The sequence below is a fragment of the Topomyia yanbarensis genome, unplaced genomic scaffold (assembly GCF_030247195.1).
Source record: "Topomyia yanbarensis strain Yona2022 unplaced genomic scaffold, ASM3024719v1 HiC_scaffold_365, whole genome shotgun sequence".
NCBI classification, from domain to species: domain Eukaryota; kingdom Metazoa; phylum Arthropoda; class Insecta; order Diptera; family Culicidae; genus Topomyia; species Topomyia yanbarensis.
In genome coordinates this window covers 13,484-34,035 of record NW_026683564.1, presented here as the reverse complement: position 1 = coordinate 34,035, position 20,552 = coordinate 13,484, and the positions used below count along the sequence as shown (strand labels likewise).

At 39.9% G+C, this 20,552-nt stretch overlaps 1 protein-coding gene across 1 annotated transcript; it reads left to right on the top strand.

Annotated features, from left to right (window-relative positions):
• Positions 1-1,173: 1,173 nt before the first annotated feature.
• On the top strand, positions 1,174-17,693 carry LOC131695328 (rap guanine nucleotide exchange factor 4-like; the record flags this gene model as incomplete). The annotated part of the gene is made up of 4 exons (XM_058983791.1): positions 1,174-1,307; positions 1,411-1,581; positions 11,117-11,295; positions 11,378-17,693. Coding segments are annotated over 4 exons (609 nt in total), but the record flags the coding sequence as incomplete, so codon positions are not given.
• Between the last annotated feature and the right edge of the window lie 2,859 nt (positions 17,694-20,552).

Sequence of the window (20,552 nt, the reverse complement as noted above, 5' to 3'; positions counted from 1 at the left end):
CGAAACCAGGCGTTCGTTGCTATGAGTTGCCCTTTCTGTAGGATCTAGGTATCTAGCACCCACCGTAGCGTGAAAAAAACACTCAACTTTTGCACCCGACAGTGCGGATTAAAATCCTAATTTTCCGCTCGCTGAAGTTATCAGCCTTGGTGCTTTTTCTTCCCGACGGAAAAAAAAAGTTAATACCTCTATTGGGTTTCCAACTTTGGCATAGACAACATCATCACCATCAACTGCACTCGGTTGGTTCCCAAAGAGTCATAAAATTTATGTTTTTGTGCGGTTTTGATATTCGGTGCGGTTGAGATGTTCATCAACTATACGTAGAAGCACATGGAGCATCGTTAGATCCTGCCGGAATGACGTCGGTTGTTTTTTCTGCCACGAAAGCTTTTTATGCCCACCGACTCAAGCGAGAAACTCATAAAGATAAAGCGGGTATTCATTATTAGGTGTGTTATTTTTTGTGCCGGAAATGAGCTGGGCTGGAGTCCCGCAATTATTCACAACTTGAGTGTTTGATTCAAAATTTATACATTTCCACGCTTGAGATTTTTTTTTTTTTTTTTTTTTATTTCAATTATAGAGGTTTTAACCTTAAGGTCATTCGCCTCTTCGGGTTAGAAAAATCTCTTAGGAAAAATTTCTAACCCTATGTGCGGGGTCGGGCTTGAGATTTATTCTCCAATGAGCACTGAGAGTGTTTTCCATAGAAATTGAACGCGCACATATTTGTTTTGTTGCAATCTTTTGAAACGTGAAGCGGTGTGAAAGTTTCTCAATGCTATATAGTCTTCTAACTTTTAATCTCATCAACGTGATACGAAATAGATATTAAATTTTATCAATATGTAACACTGAATGCACATAACAGTTCCTATGCAACGGAAGGAGCACCTTGGTACGAACCAAGAGATAAATTGTAAATTGAGAAATTAACGAGCACTTACTCGCATCGTCCTTTCCAGTCGAATGAACGTAGAGAATGCACAACAATTTAGATATACTGTGAGTTAATCGTTGTAAGCGAAAGACTCGTCAGTAGGAAAGAAGGTTGAAAATTCATATCTGGAACCTAATTCAATCTGGATAGGCATTTCCAATCTAATATTCAAAGTTTTAATCATGGAACTTGATAGAAATATTTTCATTGTCTTCATCTTCTTGTTTCAGATAACGTCAAATTTAGATGTATTTATAAGGCGCTTCAACGAAATCCAGTACTGGGTAGTGACGGAGACCGTATCAACGTCCAACCTGACGAAACGGATGTCCCTGGTAAAGAAGTTCATCAAACTGGCTGCTTTGTAAGTATCATACACACTAGTGACCCCCCTCCCCAGCTACAGAAGCCCTGTGTTCTAATAAAAACCCAATTCAATTTATTTTCGCCCACTCGGCCTACTGCAGCTGCAAGGACTACCAGAACCTGAACGCATTTTTCGCAATCGTGATGGGTCTGTCAAATATGGCTGTGTCTAGACTAACGTTAACATGGGACAAGCTCCCGTCAAAGTTCCGAAAGCTGTTCACCGAGTACGAAGCGCTGATCGATCCCAGCCGGAATCATAGAGCCTATCGGTGAGTACTACCTGCTACTGTAGGTACTGTTTGAAAGACACGCATCTAGGCGTAGGTAATTGAAATTCATTCACGAGAGCAATATTTTAACGCCATCGATATCATCGTCGTCACCATCGTTGTGCTGAAAGGGATGGGGCAAATTGACTTCCCGTTGATACATAATAACCTGCTGCAGCACTTGTTGAACTTCGTGTTCGATATATGCGTTAGAGTGGATTGAAAATTTGAAGAAAAAAACATCAGCATCAGGGTGAAATTGGTGTATTGAGTCTAATTTAATGACAGTAGGAGAACATCTTTGAACACTGTATTAAACGCTTCCTATGATGCGAAGATCATGCTCATCAGGATGATAATTATTGAGTGCCCGCAGTTACACACGGTCTACGAAATTGGTGAAATATGGGTGAATTCATAGCGAAAACGGTGAAGTGACTCGGCACATAGCTTTGATTTGATATACACCGAGCAAAATTTACATTGAATTTCCATAAAAACGTCTTATGACTTTCAGACATAAGGATTTTAAATGGATTTTATAATTCTGACTTATGATTTGGAGGGGAAATTTTCCAAATCCTTCTCTTATTATTCTCATAAGACAATATTGATATTTTTCGTGAAGATAATGTGAAATAATTTTGAGCGGCCTAAAATAAGCAGTAACGATACAGTATGCTTTACTTTGTATTGTTGATACACTAGCTCACTTCCATACGTCGTACATTTCCTTTCTGTGTCAGCATAAGACCACAGATCCCACCCAATCTTCGCTCGAAGCGAAACTGAGTCACACTCTTGCCCTCGAAGCGATACTGAGCTAGGTCTAAGTCCTACCACAGAATGGACAAAGGCTATGATGCAAAACCTTATGGTCTCTCTAGTCATACAGTCTTCAGTACGAAGCGATACTTTAAAATAGGAATAATGTTGTTAGTCACCGCTTACGACATAGGAGCAGGTTCACAGTGCTTTTATTCTTTGATGAAGTCTGTAAAAAGATTTCAGCCCACCGAGCACCTGTTTCATAAAAATCCTTTTGCCGTTCTTATAAAAAGACACTTCCTAACTCAGACCCGGAAGGCTGATTCACATATACCATTCGACTCAGTTCGTCGAGATCGGAAAATGTCTATGTGTGTATGTATGCATGTGTGTATGCGTGTATATGGCCAATAATGTCACCTGTTTCTTAGGGGTGAGCTCAGAGGTGGCTGAACCGATTTGCACAAACTTAGTCTCGAATAAAAGGTACAACTCTCCCATTAGCTACTATTTTATTTTTGTTGATCAGAATTCCGGTTTCAGAGTTACCGGTTGAAGAGTGCGGTCACACAGTAAATTCCTATATAAACTGAGACCACCATGATGACCAAATTATGCAATACATATTAAAACGTATGCCAAATTACTTGGATTTGCGGGTCTACATCACTAATGACCAATCAAAGACTTTACCAGGAGGTATGCTGGTAGACTTGAGTGATTCGTAGTTATGCTGCCTAAACTGGACTCCAGCCAACCGAAGACAAAAGACTAGCCTGTAGGATTTTAAGCCTGTTTCTAATGACCCTGCCACTTCTAGTTTTCCGATCTGTATACTTCACATCCTTGCTCACATTATAGTGTTGACATCAAGCAATGAAAAGTATCAGGAATAACATAGAACATAATGGCAAAAATGAATGCAATCAATATCATGAACAGGTACCTTATTACCATTTGATAGGCACAAATGCGTTAGCTTGGCGGTGCCAAATTCTTTTGTTTTTACATTTTGGATTTTTTAAAACTAGGAGGTTACAATGCTGAAATATTTTTTTTATGAAAGAGAAAAATTTTACAGCTATCTTAAGACTCGAAATAAGATTCTATATACAAGAGAGGGGGCAAAAAAAAATTTTTATGAAAAATTTTAAAACAAGGAATTCAATAGTAATAGTTTTTAGGAATTATTTACAGTTATCTTAAAACTAACAATATAGTTTGGTACACAAAAGGGGGAACAAATATTTATGAAAAATTTCACCGGTGTTTTAAAACTAGGGATACAATTCTATTTACAAGATGGGGGACAATAGTTTTAACAAAGAGGTAAAATTTCAAATATCTTAAAACTAGGAATACGGAATACAAATTTAAATTTTTATCGGAGACTTATGCTTGGTCAAGATATTCAGAGGGGAGATTATTTACAAAATCGGTGTAGAAGCAGTTGTATCAAGGACAGGGGAGAGAATGCGTAGATGGTGACCGGGAGAGAAGAGCAAAACTTGCAACTTTCGGACAAACGGGAGATCAGCGAAACCAATTAGCGCCTCAGTCTAGTAGGTCGGATTGGCGGATGGTATTCTTCGGACCCGCGGGGAATCCTTCAAAAGTCATCGGACCTCGAGTCGCTTTCGGTTCAGTTTCCGTAGTGGTAAGGGCGACGGCGGTTACATAGTGGCAGTCTGGAGCTGATCGGTTCCACACGGCAGGAGGAAACTTCTAAAAACGAGAAATAAAAAGAGAGGGGCTAAATTGGGATATTTATCGTTTTTATGAAAGTATAAATAAGGGACATATAGGGGAAATCACGATTTGCCTGCATATCTCGGACTGGGACATTGGGTGGTCTACCTCGGGCCCGAAGGGAATCCTTTAACTGAGACCTGGTGTCCAAATACCCGGCGCCTACCCAGACAACGTACTCGATGTCGTGATAGCCCTCGTCACAAGCGCACAGACTACTCTCCGCAAGCCCAATACGCCGCAAATGCGCATTCAAGGTGTAGTGGTTGGACATAAGTCGGGACATTACACGAATAAAATCCCGACCCACATCCATCCCCCTGAACCAAGGCTTCGTTGATACCTTTGGGATAATGGAATGTAGCCATCGTCCAAGTTCACCATTGCTCCACGAGGTTTGCCAACTGTTGAGTGTCCTCTGACGACAAATACTAAAAAATTCGTTGAAGCAGATTGGTCTTTCGTATATGTCACCATTTAATGCGCCCAGCTTTGCTAATGAGTCGGCCTTTTCATTGCCCGGGATAGAGCAATGAGAGGGAACCCAAACAAAGGTAATCTGGTAAGATTTTTCAGATAACGTACACAAGGACTCCCGTATCTTCCCCAGGAAATATGGGAATTGCTTTTTGGGGTTCATCGAACGAAGAGCCTCGATAGAGCTGAGGCTGTCCGAAATGATGAAGTAGTGATCTGTGGGCAGAGTGTCGATGATCCCAAGGGTGTACTGAATTGCAGCTAACTCTGCGACGTAAACTGAAGCGGGATCATTGAGCTTGAATGAAGCGGTGATAGTATTGTTGAAGATACCGAAGCCAGTGGACCCATCGAGATTTGATCCGTCAGTGTAGAACATTTTGTCACAGTCGACTTCTCGGAATTTATTATAAAATATATTGGGGATCACTTGCGGGCGCATATGGTCCGGGATTCCACGAATCTCTTCCTTCATGGATGTGTCGAAGAATACAGTAGAATCAGAAGTATCTAGGAAACGAACACGGTTGGGAGTATATGAAGAAGGGTTTATGCTCTGTGCCATGTAGTCGAAGTACAAGGCCATAAATCGGGTTTGAGAATTAAGCTCGACGAGCCTCTCGAAGTTTTCAATTACCAACGGGTTCAGAATGTCGCATCGGATGAGCAATCGATATGAGAGTTCCCAAAATCGATTTTTTAACGGACGAACGCCCGCCAGCACTTCGAGACTCATCGTATGGGTCGAGTGCATGCAACCCAAGGCAATGCGCAAGCAACGATACTGGATTCTCTCTAGTTTGATGAAGTGTATGTTCGCAGCGGAGCGGAAACAGAAACACCCGTACTCCATCACCGACAATATCGTTGTTTGGTACAACCTGATCAGGTCTCCTGGGTGAGCACCCCACCATGTTCCAGTTATTGTTCGGAGAAAATTGATCCTTTGTTGGCATTTCTGTTTCAGATACCTAATGTGAAATCCCCTGGTACCTTTAGAGTCGAACCAGACCCCGAGATATTTAAATGTGAAAACCTGTTTGATCGTTGCACCCATTAATAGAAGCTGGAGTTGCGCCGGCTCACGCTTCCTAGAAAAAACAACCAACTCAGTTTTCTCCGTGGAGAACTCAATACCCAGCTGAAGAGCCCAAGCAGACAAATTGTCCAAGGTATTTTGTAATGGTCCTTGCAAGTCGGCAGCTTTGGGCCCTGTAACAGAGAACACGCCGTCGCCTGCAAGTTGCCTTAGCGTGCATTGGCAAGACAATCGTCAATGTCATTGACTTAGACATGAGCCCTGGGGAAGACCCATGTAGCTAAATCGCGATGTTGTTAAATCGCCATGCGAAAAGTGCATGTGCTTTTCAGACAACAGGTTTAGCAAAAAGTTATTTAAAATTGGCGAAAGACCATGCTGGTGCAACTTCTCATAAAGAATGTTGATCGAAACTGAATCGAAAGCCCCCTTAATATCCAAGAATACTGATGCCATCTGCTCTTTGTTAGCATATGCCATTTGAATTTCTGTTGAGAGCAACGCAAGGCAATCGTTCGTCCCTTTGCCTTTGCGGAAGCCAAATTGTGTATCTGACAGTAAGCCATTTGTTTCGACCCAATTATCGAGGCGAAATAAGATCATTTTTTCGAATAACTTCCGAATACAGGACAGCATTGCAATCGGCCGATACGAGTTGTGGTCAGAGGCTGGTTTTCCTGGTTTTTGGATGGCGATGACCTTCACTTGCCTCCAGTCATGAGGGACAATGTTACCCTCAAGAAACTTGTTAAATAAATTCAACAAGCGCCTTTTCGCAGTGTCAGGCAGATTCTTCAGCAAGTTGAATTTGATTCTGTCTAACCCTGGGGCGTTATTGTTGCATGATAAGAGAGCAAGTGAGAACTCCACCATCGAAAACGGTGTTTCGTTCGCGGTATCGTGAGGAGACGCGACGCGGCACGTTTTCTGTACTGGGACAGAGGCCGGACAGATCTTCTTGGCGAAAGCGAATATCCAACGGTTTGAATATTCCACGTTCTCGTTGGTACTATTGCGGTTACGCATACGTCGAGCCGTACCCCAAAGAGTGCTCATCGCTGTTTCTCTCGTTAACCCGTCGACGAACCGGCGCCAATAACTGCGTTTTTTGGCTTTCATTAGACTCTTCATTCGCCTTTCTAACGACGCGTACTGTTGATAGCTAGCGGGTAACCCGTCTTCCCGGAAGGCCTTATATGCAGTGGACCTCTCCGCGTACAGCTCTGAGCACTCTTTATCCCACCACAGGGTGGGAGACCGTCCATGGGTATTCGCGCTGGGTACTGGTTTAGTCTGAGCTTGATTCGCACTGTCGAGAATCAAGCCAGCCAAAAACCTGTACTCTTCCTCCGGAGGAAGTTCTTGAGTGGATTCGATTTTAACGGATATCGCGGTCGCGTAGCTCTTCCAATCAATGTTCCGTGTGAGGTCATACGAGACATTGATTGTTTCCGATGGTCTTGAACCGTTGGCAATTGAAATCACGATAGGCAAATGATCGCTACCGTGGGGATCAGGGATCACCTTCCACATGCAATCTAACTGTAGCGATGTCGAGTAAAGCGACAAATCCAACGCGCTTGCGCGTGCTGGTGATGTAGGAATCCGCGTCATTTCTCCCGTGTTTAAGATGGTCATGTTGAAATTGTCGCAAAGATCTTGGATTAATGTTGATCTATTATCATCATGAAGACAACCCCATACCGTACCGTGCGAGTTAAAGTCTCCCAGAACTAGCCGCGGTGCCGGTAAAGATTCCGTGATATTACAAAGCGTTCGGTGCCCTACCGAGGCTCTAGGAGGAATGTAGATGGAAGCAATGCAAAGGTCTTTACCTTTGATTAAAACTTGACAAGCGACAATTTCAATGCCTGGTGTTGAAGGGAGGTTAATTCGGTTGAAAGAATAGCACTTTTTGATCCCCAAAAGTACTCCTCCATAGGGGTTTTCTCGATCCAGACGAATTATATTAAAGTCGTGGAAGTTGAGATTTATATCGGAAGTTAGCCAAGTTTCACATAATGCGAAAGCATCACATTTTAAACTATTTAGTAAAAATTTAAAGGAATCGATTTTCGGGAGGATACTTCTGCTGTTCCACTGTAGAACAGTGATCGAATCGGTGACCTCGTTCGATGACTTAGCCATCGAAGGATACGATAGCTGTAAGGAGGGGCCATTTAGTAGTCAACTGCTTCAAAAATGTTTGCACTATAGGGAGAAAACGAAGGCTTTTAAGAGGATCAGTAACATTGAAAGCTGTGAAAATTAAGTTCACTATGTCAGAAAATTTCATTAGTCCGCTTTTAAGTTGCGATTGACACCCCATGTAAATAGCTAATGTTAAAACGAACTAATCTTGTTGTTATCTGGATTCAACATGTTGACAATAATATGATTTTATTCGGCTATTCTCGCATCGTTATGGCTACGGAACGGGAACAACTTTTTAATTTTTCCTTCAACCATAACCATATTGAAAATTAGTCTAAAACTGTATTTCTTGAGTCAAGAAGAAAGTTAAATGTCAGTCACAACAGCACTTATTTTTTGTTGCCTACTGGTTATGACATAGTTGCTGAAGTAAAAATTGCTACTTAGGTGAACGTTCTTTTCTTAATACGACTGTTTTGTGGTAACGCCATCTACCGCATTTCAAAATAACTCCCAAATTGATGATAGTTTCCACTGTTTTGTGATAGCCGGAATGGTTTCCGAAATGGTGCCAAACATCAATTTCCGTCTTCTGCCAGATTTACAATGACACCCATATTGATGATGGTTTTCACTGTTTCGTGGTACTTGGTTTTCGAAATGGGGTCAAAAATAAATTTCTGTCTTCTACAAACATCCCCTTTCAAACGACACCCATATGTAAGATGGTTTTCACTGTTTCTTTGGAACTGGAAGCCACCATCTTGGGCTTCTAAATGAAGTCAACCATCAATTTCCGGCTTTTGCTGACCACCCGCTTTACAATAACAACATTATTGTTGGTAGTTTTCACTATTTTGTGGTAAATGGAAGGCGCCATCTTCTTCAAAATAGCGTCAAAAATCAATTTCGGTCTTCTACTGACCATCCCCTTTCAAATGATACTCATATTAATGATAGTTTGGTTTGTACTGTTTGGAGGTAACTGGAAACCGCCTTCTTGGTTTTTAAAATGGCGTCAAATTTTTGGCTCTTGCTGACCATTCCCTTTCAAATCACAGCCATATTGATGGTTTTCACTGTTTAGTGGGGACAAGAAGCACCCATCTTGGTTTTCAAAATATCATCAAATGTCCCTAATACATTCAGCCTGGAATGATATAAAATACATACATTTTGTCTATTGTGAAGGATGTCAAGTTGTCTATTGTCTAACATGTCTATTGTGAAGCATCAATGGAAAATAGTCATATTTAGCACATTTAAAAAAGCAGCCTTCCAAAATTCATGAAATGTTTCTTCACAACTCGTCCCTCACTCCACGGGAATTCGGATTAATTCCGGAACCGGTCTACGGATTTGTACGCTACTAGATACCCAGAAACTGGACTAATTTTCAGATCTTTTAAAGCCGGTTCCATCCAAATCGGTCAAATTAACCAAATGAGAGCCAAATTCAAATAAAATTTCAAAAAAAAAAATTTACCTGCAAATGTTGTTCAAATGCATGATTAAACAAAAAAAACATGTTGTTGAAGTCGACCAAATTTTAATCGCAACACCCTTTATTTATTGTAATGAATAACTTCGACCAGTTGCACCATACTGCTTACTGCGAGCCTTCTACGCTGAACTATGTGTACGTGCCCGTCAGAGCACGAGTGTCATCACCAAATCAAGCTTAAAGTGCGCAGACCTAATAAAGTGCAGGGTTTGACTGCTTCAAAGTTGATATCGCATTGCATGCAACTGTATTCAGCAAAACTCACGGATAACAAGACTACATCTTATTCTCTATCAGAACTACTTCGGATGACCTTCGCCGAGTTTTCTCATGCTACCTATATCCTCACGGAGAAGGTTCGTTTACTTGTTTCTCTTTTTGTACCGGTGTCAGCTGATTGAATAGGAGCTCTTGTATGTATTCTGTATTCTTCATTAGTTGTTATAGCTTTGGCATGGGTGCGTTCGTAGCACCAGGTTCATATGCTTCATTTTCTAAGCATCCAGAATGTATCATAACTAAAGAAAGTTTTTTTTGTGAATGGTGCACGGACGGCTCATGATGCGATTTTTCCCATGCTTGATTTGTATCATCCGATACCGTACTACATTGCTTTTTAATATTACCAGTCTCTAAAAATTAGTTCAATAGAAGAAGATTAATTTGGACCAAATAATCATTTCATTCATAATGCATCGACCGACCTTTCTGATTGTGCATTGATCATAGGAGCGTTTTATATAGCTGCTACCCGGCTTACAAATATCATGAACTCCATTTTTTTTCTCCGCGATTTATGCTTGTCGCCTACACAAAATAAATCATTTCATTCAGTACAACGAAAGTAACTAACGGCCAAAATCTTCCTGCAAAATTTTAGCTGGCCACGTTATTGAATGCTTAAACATATTTTAAATCAAAAAGTCTCATTTTGCTACACCCCAATATAAATGTGGCAGGGATGATTGCCCTGGCACTTATAATAGCAACCTGTTTGGCGTATGCTTTGATTGATGAGCTATTTGGCCGACCTTGGAACATGACCCGTTGTAGGGCTTACATCCATCATCTTCAGTGTGGCAAAAGCTAATATTCCCCCAAAACTTGGCTATGCGTACGAAAGCGTTCGTCGTTCTCATATTAAGGGGGAGCTCTAAAAAAAACTTTTGGAGAACCTTTAATATTTAGCACGCAAGTATGGCAATCAACATTAAATACCATCCGAATGTATCTGCGAATTAGGCAAACACTCGTTTTACGCTGACCAACCGAATTACTGCCAACCTATTTAAAGTCAAATTAAATTTACTTTTCCCCATTATTGCGGACGATACATAAAATGTACTGTGCCGACCGAGCCGGGCAAACCGACCAAACCTTTTTCGAAACCGGTAGTGGCACCCCGGTACCGACATCCGTAGAGAGTGCCAGGCACGCGTCGACGCAATTTTCTGACAAAGTCAAGCAAAAGATAAAACGATAACAGACGTTGTAATCTTCCTCATTCTTCTTCATCTTTCACTGCTTTCGTACTTGGGCAGTGTCGTTTCAAGGACCTGGCGTCGAATAAGGGTTTCGCATTAGCCGAAAATAGGAAGAGAGAACAGGAAACGCACCGTACGCCCCGTGAAAGGCAAATCTTCATCAAAAGTTGTTGAATCGAAAACCTCCAACTTTTCGACAAAAGTGGTTATCCATTATCGAAAGTTCTTCACACAAGCACGTGATCGTGTGGGAGATAGGCAGCGTTATTCCACTCTCAGCGAAATTGATATTTCAATTTTGAAACTTAATTTTAAGTTCGAATAACGAAAATGTGACTCATATTGGTCTCTATTATTTAGAATGTCGGTCGGCAAGCTGCAACCACCCGTCATCCCGTTCATGCCCCTGCTCCTGAAGGATATGACGTTCGCCCACGAAGGAAACAAAACCAGCCTCGACGGGTTGGTGAATTTCGAAAAGATGCACATGATGGCACAAACGATGCGAACGGTGCGGTACTGTCGATCCAGACACTTGGGTAAGTGCAAAAGTTAAAGATTACATTACCCTAATTTCGCCATTTACCCCGTTGTTCTGTTTTTTTACCGCTATTCTCGCAGTATTGGATCCTCCCTCGCCGAAGAACGAGAACGAAATTCGCCAGTATATAAGCTGCTTCCGGACCATCGACAACCAGCGGGTGCTGAACGCCATGTCCCAGAAGGTGGAACCCAGGCGGTCGTAAGGGGCAGGAAATTGGTACGGGACGCGGGCAACCGGAAGGACGAAGTGATCAAGACCGGGCTAATAATGGTTTGATTTTTACGGCATAATATAATATGTATCCACACCCCCAAACCAACACAGCAAAACCGAATGTCGTAGCACCTATACTTCTATCTTTTTCGAATATGGATTAGAATTGTAGCTCCCTTTTTTGGGGGCATTTGGATCAACCTTGCGCTATTGCTGCGATTAGCTAGGTAGTGATTTATATACTTTCTGGTAAAGTGAGTATGTGTTGTGTTATTATGTAGAACAACTATGAAGAATAGTTAATAACAGGGCGGCAAGTTTATTTTAAAACGGTGCAATTATTTTGTACATGATATGTTAATTTTTTCATCTAGTTCATGTCTATCTCATAAAAAAACCCTACCTATTAAGGATTTTAACTGTAGCATTTAAGAGTTCTGTTCTGTACTTACTATTCAGATTTAGTATTGTTTGTTAATTATGTTTGAGTTTTCCTCTTAATGTTTATCAGTAATATTTATTAATACTATTATTTTCACTTTAATTGAATAAACTAAGTTTGGTTTTTTACTATTTATTTTGTTTTGGGTTACCAGATATCGCAACAAGCAAAGGCCGGATTTTTCGGTATTAGTTTATTGGTCGATTTTAGGATCCTTGCTTTGGAGTGATTACCGAGCGTTTGTCCTACACATTTGACCCATCTAGTAAAAATTTTCTTACATTCATTGTCTCTAGACATCCGGGGCAAGATGAATACCCAAACGGGGCCTTTTTGGAAGAACATTCACAGACAAAATATCCAAAGGGGGCAGGCATTGCGTAGTTGGTAAATCGATTGCCTTGTACACAGCTAACCTGGGTTTGATTCCCAACCCCGCACATAGAGTTAAAGATTTTTCTAAAAAAGGGATTTTTCTAACCCGAAAAGAGGTGAAATCTTTTGAATTTCATATGCTTGAAAATGTCTGACACCTTTCCCTTTCCGGCTGCTGTGTGGAATAATGACGCTGAATCCCTCTGGATAAAGACGCGTCATCTCTATATTTACCTATCTTATGAATTATTTGTCAATGTCATTCCAATCGAGGACGAGACATGTCAACGGCCCTCGTTCCAGAAGAATTCGAAGCGATTTTCTTCGGATTGAGTGCCTTTGACAGGTCTCGTGCTCGATTGGAATGATACTGACAAATAATTCATAAGATCAAGATAGAGATGGTGAGTCTTTATCCAGAGGGATTCAGTGTCTGTAGTGTAGAACTCCTGCCTAGGGAGTTGTGCATAGTCTACCTCGAGTAGGTTACGTCGTCCAATACCACGCACTCGGATTTCGTTGGCATCATCCAAGAGGTTGACATGACGAAATTTTTTCTAAATGCAAATGAGGAGCGCTTTAGTTTGCTTCAAATCAGAGAAAGTGTGCATTGGTTTCTTTTATTTACTGTTATTAGAGTGGCTCGAAAATGACATTTTTCAGCACAGCACTTTTTGAGTTCCTTTTGTGGTCCCAAATGCCTGTGAAAAGTTTGGGAGCGGTCGGTTGCTTCCCGGGTTTGCGCATTGCGTTTAAAGTTTGTATGGGATTTTATATGGGGAAATCAATTATTTTGCATTTACGTTAGTAAAGATCGCTATTTCACTCAATATGAAAAACCAGGTTTATAAAACGATAATTCAAACCTTGGTTAACAACTTTGTCGAAACCGGTAACTAGCTACGAGATTTCAAAAAATAGTTATAACGATTTTAAAACTTATGGTTCAATCCAAATGCAGAAATTAATTATTTCTTCCAACACTGTCAGTACACCACGACACCGATACTTTAAAGTTGAACAAATGAGAATATATTCATCGCAGAGACTTGGTACCTTTGAATGAATTGTTCAGAATGAATTGCTGAATAACACAGACGTAGTCAGAAAATGAAAAGAAGAGTAAGGGGGAGGTTTGTGTACTCCCCAGTTCCCTTTTTAGATAGTTTAGTATAACATAAGGAGCACATCTTCAACGCAGGTTTGTACCGTCGAATTAAAAATTAATCTTACGTGTTTGAGTGCTACTATTTAAGGGCTCTACTGTTATGTCATTTAAAATGGTACAACGGTTTATAAGTTTTACATATTTTAAAACCCTATTTCTTAGCCGTCAGAATTTTAAAAAAAAAATGCATATCCTTAGATTCCTTGAAGTCTTGGAATTGTTTTTTTTTGAAGTTTTCGTTTGAGAATCTAGGAACGAAACCAGGATAGTTACTTCAAACAAGCGTTTTTTTATGAAATTGAGTTAATTTCACGCAAAACAGAGGTGATCTTGGTGGACCAGCAATATACTTAAGGTTAGAACCCAACGCGATTTCCAGACCTGAGTTAGTTTTTGCATCAAGCAAAAATAACATAAATTTGTAGGTGTAAATCCTAAATATTGTAAATGTTTTTTCCCACAACAAAGATTGTAGTATGATTCATATTTGGGTCTCTCAAAATATTAAGAAAGTTCAGTCGTTGACTTTTACAAGGACGTAATGATTCTTTGTCTTATACAAAACAATCTAAAAAGGGACCTGGGGAGTACACAAGACCCCCCCACCCCCGCTTCTTTTCATTTTCTGACTACGTCTATTTTATTCAGCAATTCATTCTGAATATTTCATTCAAAGATACCAAGTCTCTGCGATGAATATATTCTCATTTATCTAAGTTTTTAATGTCGATGTCGGTGGTGCACCGGCAGTGTTGGAAAAACTAATCAATTTCTGCATTTGGATTTTACCATAAGTTTTAAAATCGTTATAACTATTTTTTGAAAACTCGTAGCTAGTTACGGTCTTCGACAAAGTTGTTAACCAAGGTTTGAACTATAGTTTTATGTAGCTGGTTTTTCATTATCAGTGAAATAGGGATCTTTATTAATTTAAATGCAAAATAATTGATTTCCCCATATAAAATCCCATGCAAACTTTGAACGCAATGCGCAAACCCGGGAAGCAACCAACCGCTACCAAATTTTGCACAGGCATTTTAGACCACAAAAGGAACTCAAAAAGTGCTGTGCCCGCTAGTTTAAATCATTTTGAAGTTTTCCCATACAACCGCGAGCCACTCTAGTAGTTATCCTCTACACGAAAAAAAATGTTCCCAAAATCGTGAATAAAGTGCCATGAATTCACGTTTTTACGTTACGCCAATCACGTTTTTACGTTACGAAAACCAGACCATGAAAAAAATCATGGCTTTTATAATTATGTTCAATTTCTCTTCAGTAACGCCCGCGTAACGGAGTGGAAATATTTGTTTTTGTTTTGTGAACTCCAGTCACGGATTCCGTCAAATTATTTCTAATTCGATTCTCAGTAAGCGAACTAGTTCACAACTTTATGAACATTATTCATAAATCCGAAAATTGAATCATGATTTTGTTCATAGATATAGGAACATTAGTTCACAAAATCAAAATTTTGTGGCTATATTTTCGTGAACTATTTCATGAAATTCGGAATTTTATTCATGAAAAGTCACCATCCAATATCCGTGCTCGTGAAATAGTTCACGAAATCATGAAATATTATTCATGTATTCGTGAACCGGTTCATGATTCCTAACAATATTAGCTACGATCCAATATCCGTGCTCGTGAAATAGTTCACGAAATCATGAAGTATCATTCATGTATTCATGAACTGGTTAATGATACCTAGTAAAACAGTCACGACTTATCATTCGTTTTCGTGAAAAAGTTCACGAAATCATAAAATATTATCCACGTATTCGTGAACTGGATCATGATTCCTAGTACATGATTTACGATCTATCTAGTATCTATTTGCGTGCTTGTGATATTTAGAAGATATCCCCAATCATTTACAATTTCATGCAACATGGTAATGAAATTTTTACGTGAACCCTTTCACAAAATTTGGAGTATTATTCGTGGAATCATTTTTGTTCCATGCACTTTTTCATGAAATACCCAGCTGCTAGCGACCAGTAATAGGTACGAGCAGTAGATACAAAAAAAAACTATTAGGACCTCGAACATCTTTATTCACTTGATAAGGTTTATTGTGATGTCTGGATAGAAAACGAAATCTGCACTGAGAACCTCACGTAGTGTGCGTGATATAGTTCACAGAACCAGATATCGCTGGAGAGTTTAATTTTAATGATCCAGTTCATATTGTCACGTTATTCCGAGTACAAAAACTGTTAGTAACCAAAAATAATAGATCACGATAATTAAGAATTAATATATTGTCTTCGAATTAATAAATTTTCGTACAGACTGAAATACTATACTAACTTAAACCTATTTTCACTTTGAACATTTCTCTACTTAAGTTAAAGTCAAAATGATAAAAAAACGCTATTGAAGAGCTCACAGCAAACATCTACCGGGTTATTCTGGCCGTACTGCGTGCGATGAGTAGAGCGCCGAAAGAAGTCCATTCTCCGCAGAGACCTACCAGGAACGTTGAAGTCCAGCTTAGCGAGAAGCAGAGGGCAGTCAATGTTGTCAGCGAGAAGATCGAACACAAAAAGTCGCTGCAGAAAAACTCTCCTGTTTTGTAGCGTAGGCAGGTTGATAAGAGCACAACGATGCTCATACGGTGGTAGTTCAAATCGATTTCTCCAGGGAAGCCGTCGAAGGGCATACCGGACGAAGCTCTTTTGCACCCGTTCTATGCGATTAATGTGTACGGTGTGATACGGGGCCCAAACGATAACTCCATACTCTAGAATGCTGCGTACCAGACTGATGTACAGTGTCTTCAGGCAGTAGACGTCGTTGAAATCTTGGGTGTTTCGTTTGATGAGTCCTAGTACTGCATAGGCTTTAGCAGTTACTGCATTGAAGTGTTCGATGAAACGTCGCTTACGGTCAAGTATAACACCAGGGTCCTTGATTGATGAAACTCGTTTTACTGGGGCAGCGCTCACTGCATACTCAAACGTAATTGGCGAGAGTATTCGTGTGAATGTGATTATGTTGCATTTCTGAATGTTTATAGTCATTCCGTTTCTATCACACTAACTCATGATCCTATCTATGTCCATCTGAAGTGCACAACAATCTACCAGAGTTGTTATGATGCGATAAATTTTCAGATCATCTGCGTACATCGCCTTACACGATGTCAATTCGCTGCAAATGTCATTCACAAAGAGCACGAAGAGAAGAGGTCCAAGGTGACTCCCTAGAGGTACACCCGATCTGATGTCGAATGGGTCTGAAAGTACAGTTCCAAGTCGCACAGATGCACTGCGGTTTGTACGAGAAGGTACGGTACGAGAAGATCCAATTGGTCAGCCAGTCCGGAAATCCGATTCGCCTCAACTTTTCAACAGCTAGCTGATGAGGAAGACGATCGAAGGCTTTGGAGAAATCTACATACACTGCATCAATTTGTTGTCGTTTCTCTAATTTATCAATCAGCGTTGACACATAGCTCATTAAGTTCGTCGTTGTTGAGCGCTTTCTAACAAACCCATGCTGATCTGTAGTGATGATGTGTTTTACTGCAGGGTAGAGAATATCTAACAGCATACTTTCAAAAACTTTTGGGAGGCAGCTCAGGATTGAAATTCCTCTGTAATTTATGACGTCATGGACGTTACCGGCTTTATGAATTGGTGTTATTAAAGCCTCCTTCCACTTGGCGGGAAAAATACTTTCACCGAGAGAGCGATTGAAAAGCATGGATATCGGTACAGCTAACGATGAAGAGCATTCCTTGACGAAACATGGTTGTATTCCGTCCGATCCTGGTCCCTTTGAACAACACCACGTAGATTGGTGTACACTTCGCGTTCGGTGAAAGATGTTACAGGCAAATTCAAGGAGAACGTCGGCAGACTACTCAGGTACGATTTAGACAAAGGTGGTGGGTTATTACTTACCACACTTTGAAAGAAAGACGAGAATAGATTTGCTGACTCCGCAGGTGTCGTTGAGGTCCTGTCACGGTAGTACACGTTTTCAGGAAAACCACGGGTGGATGTTTTGTTCCGCAAATAAGCCCAAAATTGCTTCGGCTCGTCCTTCATGTTACTCTCAAGTCGTGAAACGTATGATCGAAAGCAAGATGCATTCAATGATTGAAATTGTCGCTCTAAATCTCTCACAAACGATTTATCATCTTCACCTCTTTTCCGGAAAAATCGTTTACGAGTCTTCCTTAACCGATTTCGCAGATTGCGCAGCTCATCGTTCCACCAGGGGCGTTTATTTGTGCAACGGCGCTTTCGTCTTCTCAGAGGCACGTGTTGTTGAAAAATTAAGTCCAATTCGCGATAAAACCTATCCACAGCCTCGTCGAGAGTACCCAGTGATAATATTTCAATCCAATTGATGTTTGAGATTCTCGCATTTAGCTCGTCATAATCGCATTGATTAAAATCATACCACACATCTACATCGTCAATCACTGGTGAACCGTAAAGAGTCTCAATGGTCAAAACAAACGGATGATGATGACGATCCAATTTCATTAGCGGTACGGGTGGTTCTAGGATTTCAAAATCACTGGCACTACTTACAAAGGCTAAATCAAGTAATCTTCCACTGTCAGGTAGTTTACCTGTTGTAAACCAGAAGCGATCATAGTTTCGACTAACAACGGCGAAGAGAATTTACGAATACCATGCTGATATGATGAACATTAGTTACATTACTTTTTGAAAGTAAGCTCTAGAATAAAATATCATAACATGAACAGAAATTACGAAAATCGTGACTATGATCCTGAAATCATGAACACATATCACACAACTGGTGACAAAAATATCTAAAATCGTGACAAAGATCCTGAAATCATGATCATGAATTGCTCTATTCATGACTAAAATATCACGATAAAGTGAATAGAAATTACGAACATCGCGACTAAGATCTTGAAATCATGAACTTTGATCCCGCTAACGTCATAAGCATTCACAAGAATCGCGAATAAGCTCTTGAAATCATGAAGAACGTTTGACGGTCGACTGTATATCCCCAAATCGTGAACAAGAATCACGACAAAAACAAAACATGTCCAGGGAACAACAACAGTAACCCAACCAAACATTCTAATGTAACGCCATGTATATATTCGGGACAAACTGGTTTTTAGAAAACACAAATAGTTTTATGAATACGAGGTTTATTATTCATAATATCAGGAACTTGGTCACGGTTTTCGTAAATAGTTCAGTTCACGAAATCGTGACCTTTTGTTCATGAATTTATGAACGGATTTTTTCCGTGTAGGAAGAGATATGCGAAGACGCCATCTTGAGCCAGCTTACTGTCAAAATTTTGAGCCAGTCGATCATTATTTGACTGCATTGGTGCAATATTTTTGGGTAGTAATGTTAATTTTTTATTTTTGACGACAGTCTCTACTGACAGTCTTCCGGGTGTTTTAGCTGCCGGTCTGTGCAAATTTCTTGTTAAATTGCGTCACGTGTCACTCAAGCTTGATGCAGAAATATGGATGTGATCATTTCTGGAGAGTTGCTCTTTGAATTTCTTCTGGATCATTTCGTTTCGCTCTTCTACAGTCGTACATCGATATCTAACTTGGTTCGCCGCGGTAATCTACAAGGTGGAAGTAGTGATTTTGTAGAATGAAATTCAACAATTGGGTCATTAAGCTATATATAGTTTTCCGTTCCATTCGATAAATTTTAGGTCCAATATACATAATATAACATTATTTTTAAAAAAATCGCTGTAATACGTAAAAACGATTTTGTTGTTCTTTAAAATAAATCTTATGTAAACTTGGCAACCATACATAGGAAAACTGCGGTTGTTTACATCTGGCATATCAGGACAACACCCAAAATGAAAAAAACTATATGCACCATCCATTTTATGTCAAATAAAAATAACCCTCCGGGGAAACCGAGAAAACATGCCCTGTTTTTTTCTGACAGGGCATCATCTGTCGTGAAATTCGATATGTCAAATCCTTCCTATAGTGTCAAATCCAGACTGTCAACATATTTCTTTATTTTAAATTTTAATATTATTTTCACGTTATTGTTATTCCTGAGTTGGAAAAGAACATTGCTGCAATCACGAAAATCAGCTTTATCGATGAAAGTAATAAAAAACGACTTTTTTTTTCTCATTTAATGACCCAATTGAATACTTTACGGTGACGTCACAAATGAACTGAGTGTTAATTTTTGACAGTTCGCTTGTACTGTTTACATGAACTTAGAAAAATTCTTTACGATTTGCTTCGAGGGAATCTAGTCGTCCACAAATTTTTCTAAGTCCATGTAAACAGTACAAGCGAACTGTCAAGAAAAGTGAAGTTAACTGTGTCAGTAAAGAACCTTATATTGCAGAAAATAGCTTTATGATCCGACCGACCCACTGGAGTGCCTTGCAGGCACTTCAGAAACAAAGCAGAATTACTCCAAGTTAGAATATGATCGATCTGACTTCGTTTAACTCCATTAGACCAAGTCCATTTAAAACTGGTGTTAATACTAGTGCTTCTAATTGCGAGCGAATGTAAGATGATGAAAAGTGGCATCTGTTTTCCACTGTTATTGAAAACCTCATGACCAACACAATTCCCAATAAGAAGGGATTCTTCACGAGTAAGACCGTTATTAGTTATCTTGCTGCTAAAATACCCTGCAATAATTAGTCGCTTTTGACAACCTGTGCTACATTCAGCAAATGAATGGAATTATAGATCTATATGGCAATAGAAATTAAATTTTATTAAATTAAATCTTTTTCCAAATAAGATATTAAAATACCTGATACACTAGCTCAACTGTTGTTACGGCATTTAATTGGCAAGGGACTGGAAGGTGAAGTATATTTTTCAATATTAGGAGCCATAGTACTCAAGGGAGAGCAAGGAGCTGAAGGAAGAAAGTTTGCGTGGAAAGGGTCATATGAGCAAGCTTAGAGTTTACCGGCGACTTAACCCTTTGTTTGCTACCGCAGGAGTCAGGATCTTTTGGCATTGGAAATGCGAATCACCTGAGTAACTTGTTACTTCACGCTGTGGGAACCGACAAAAAGTTAA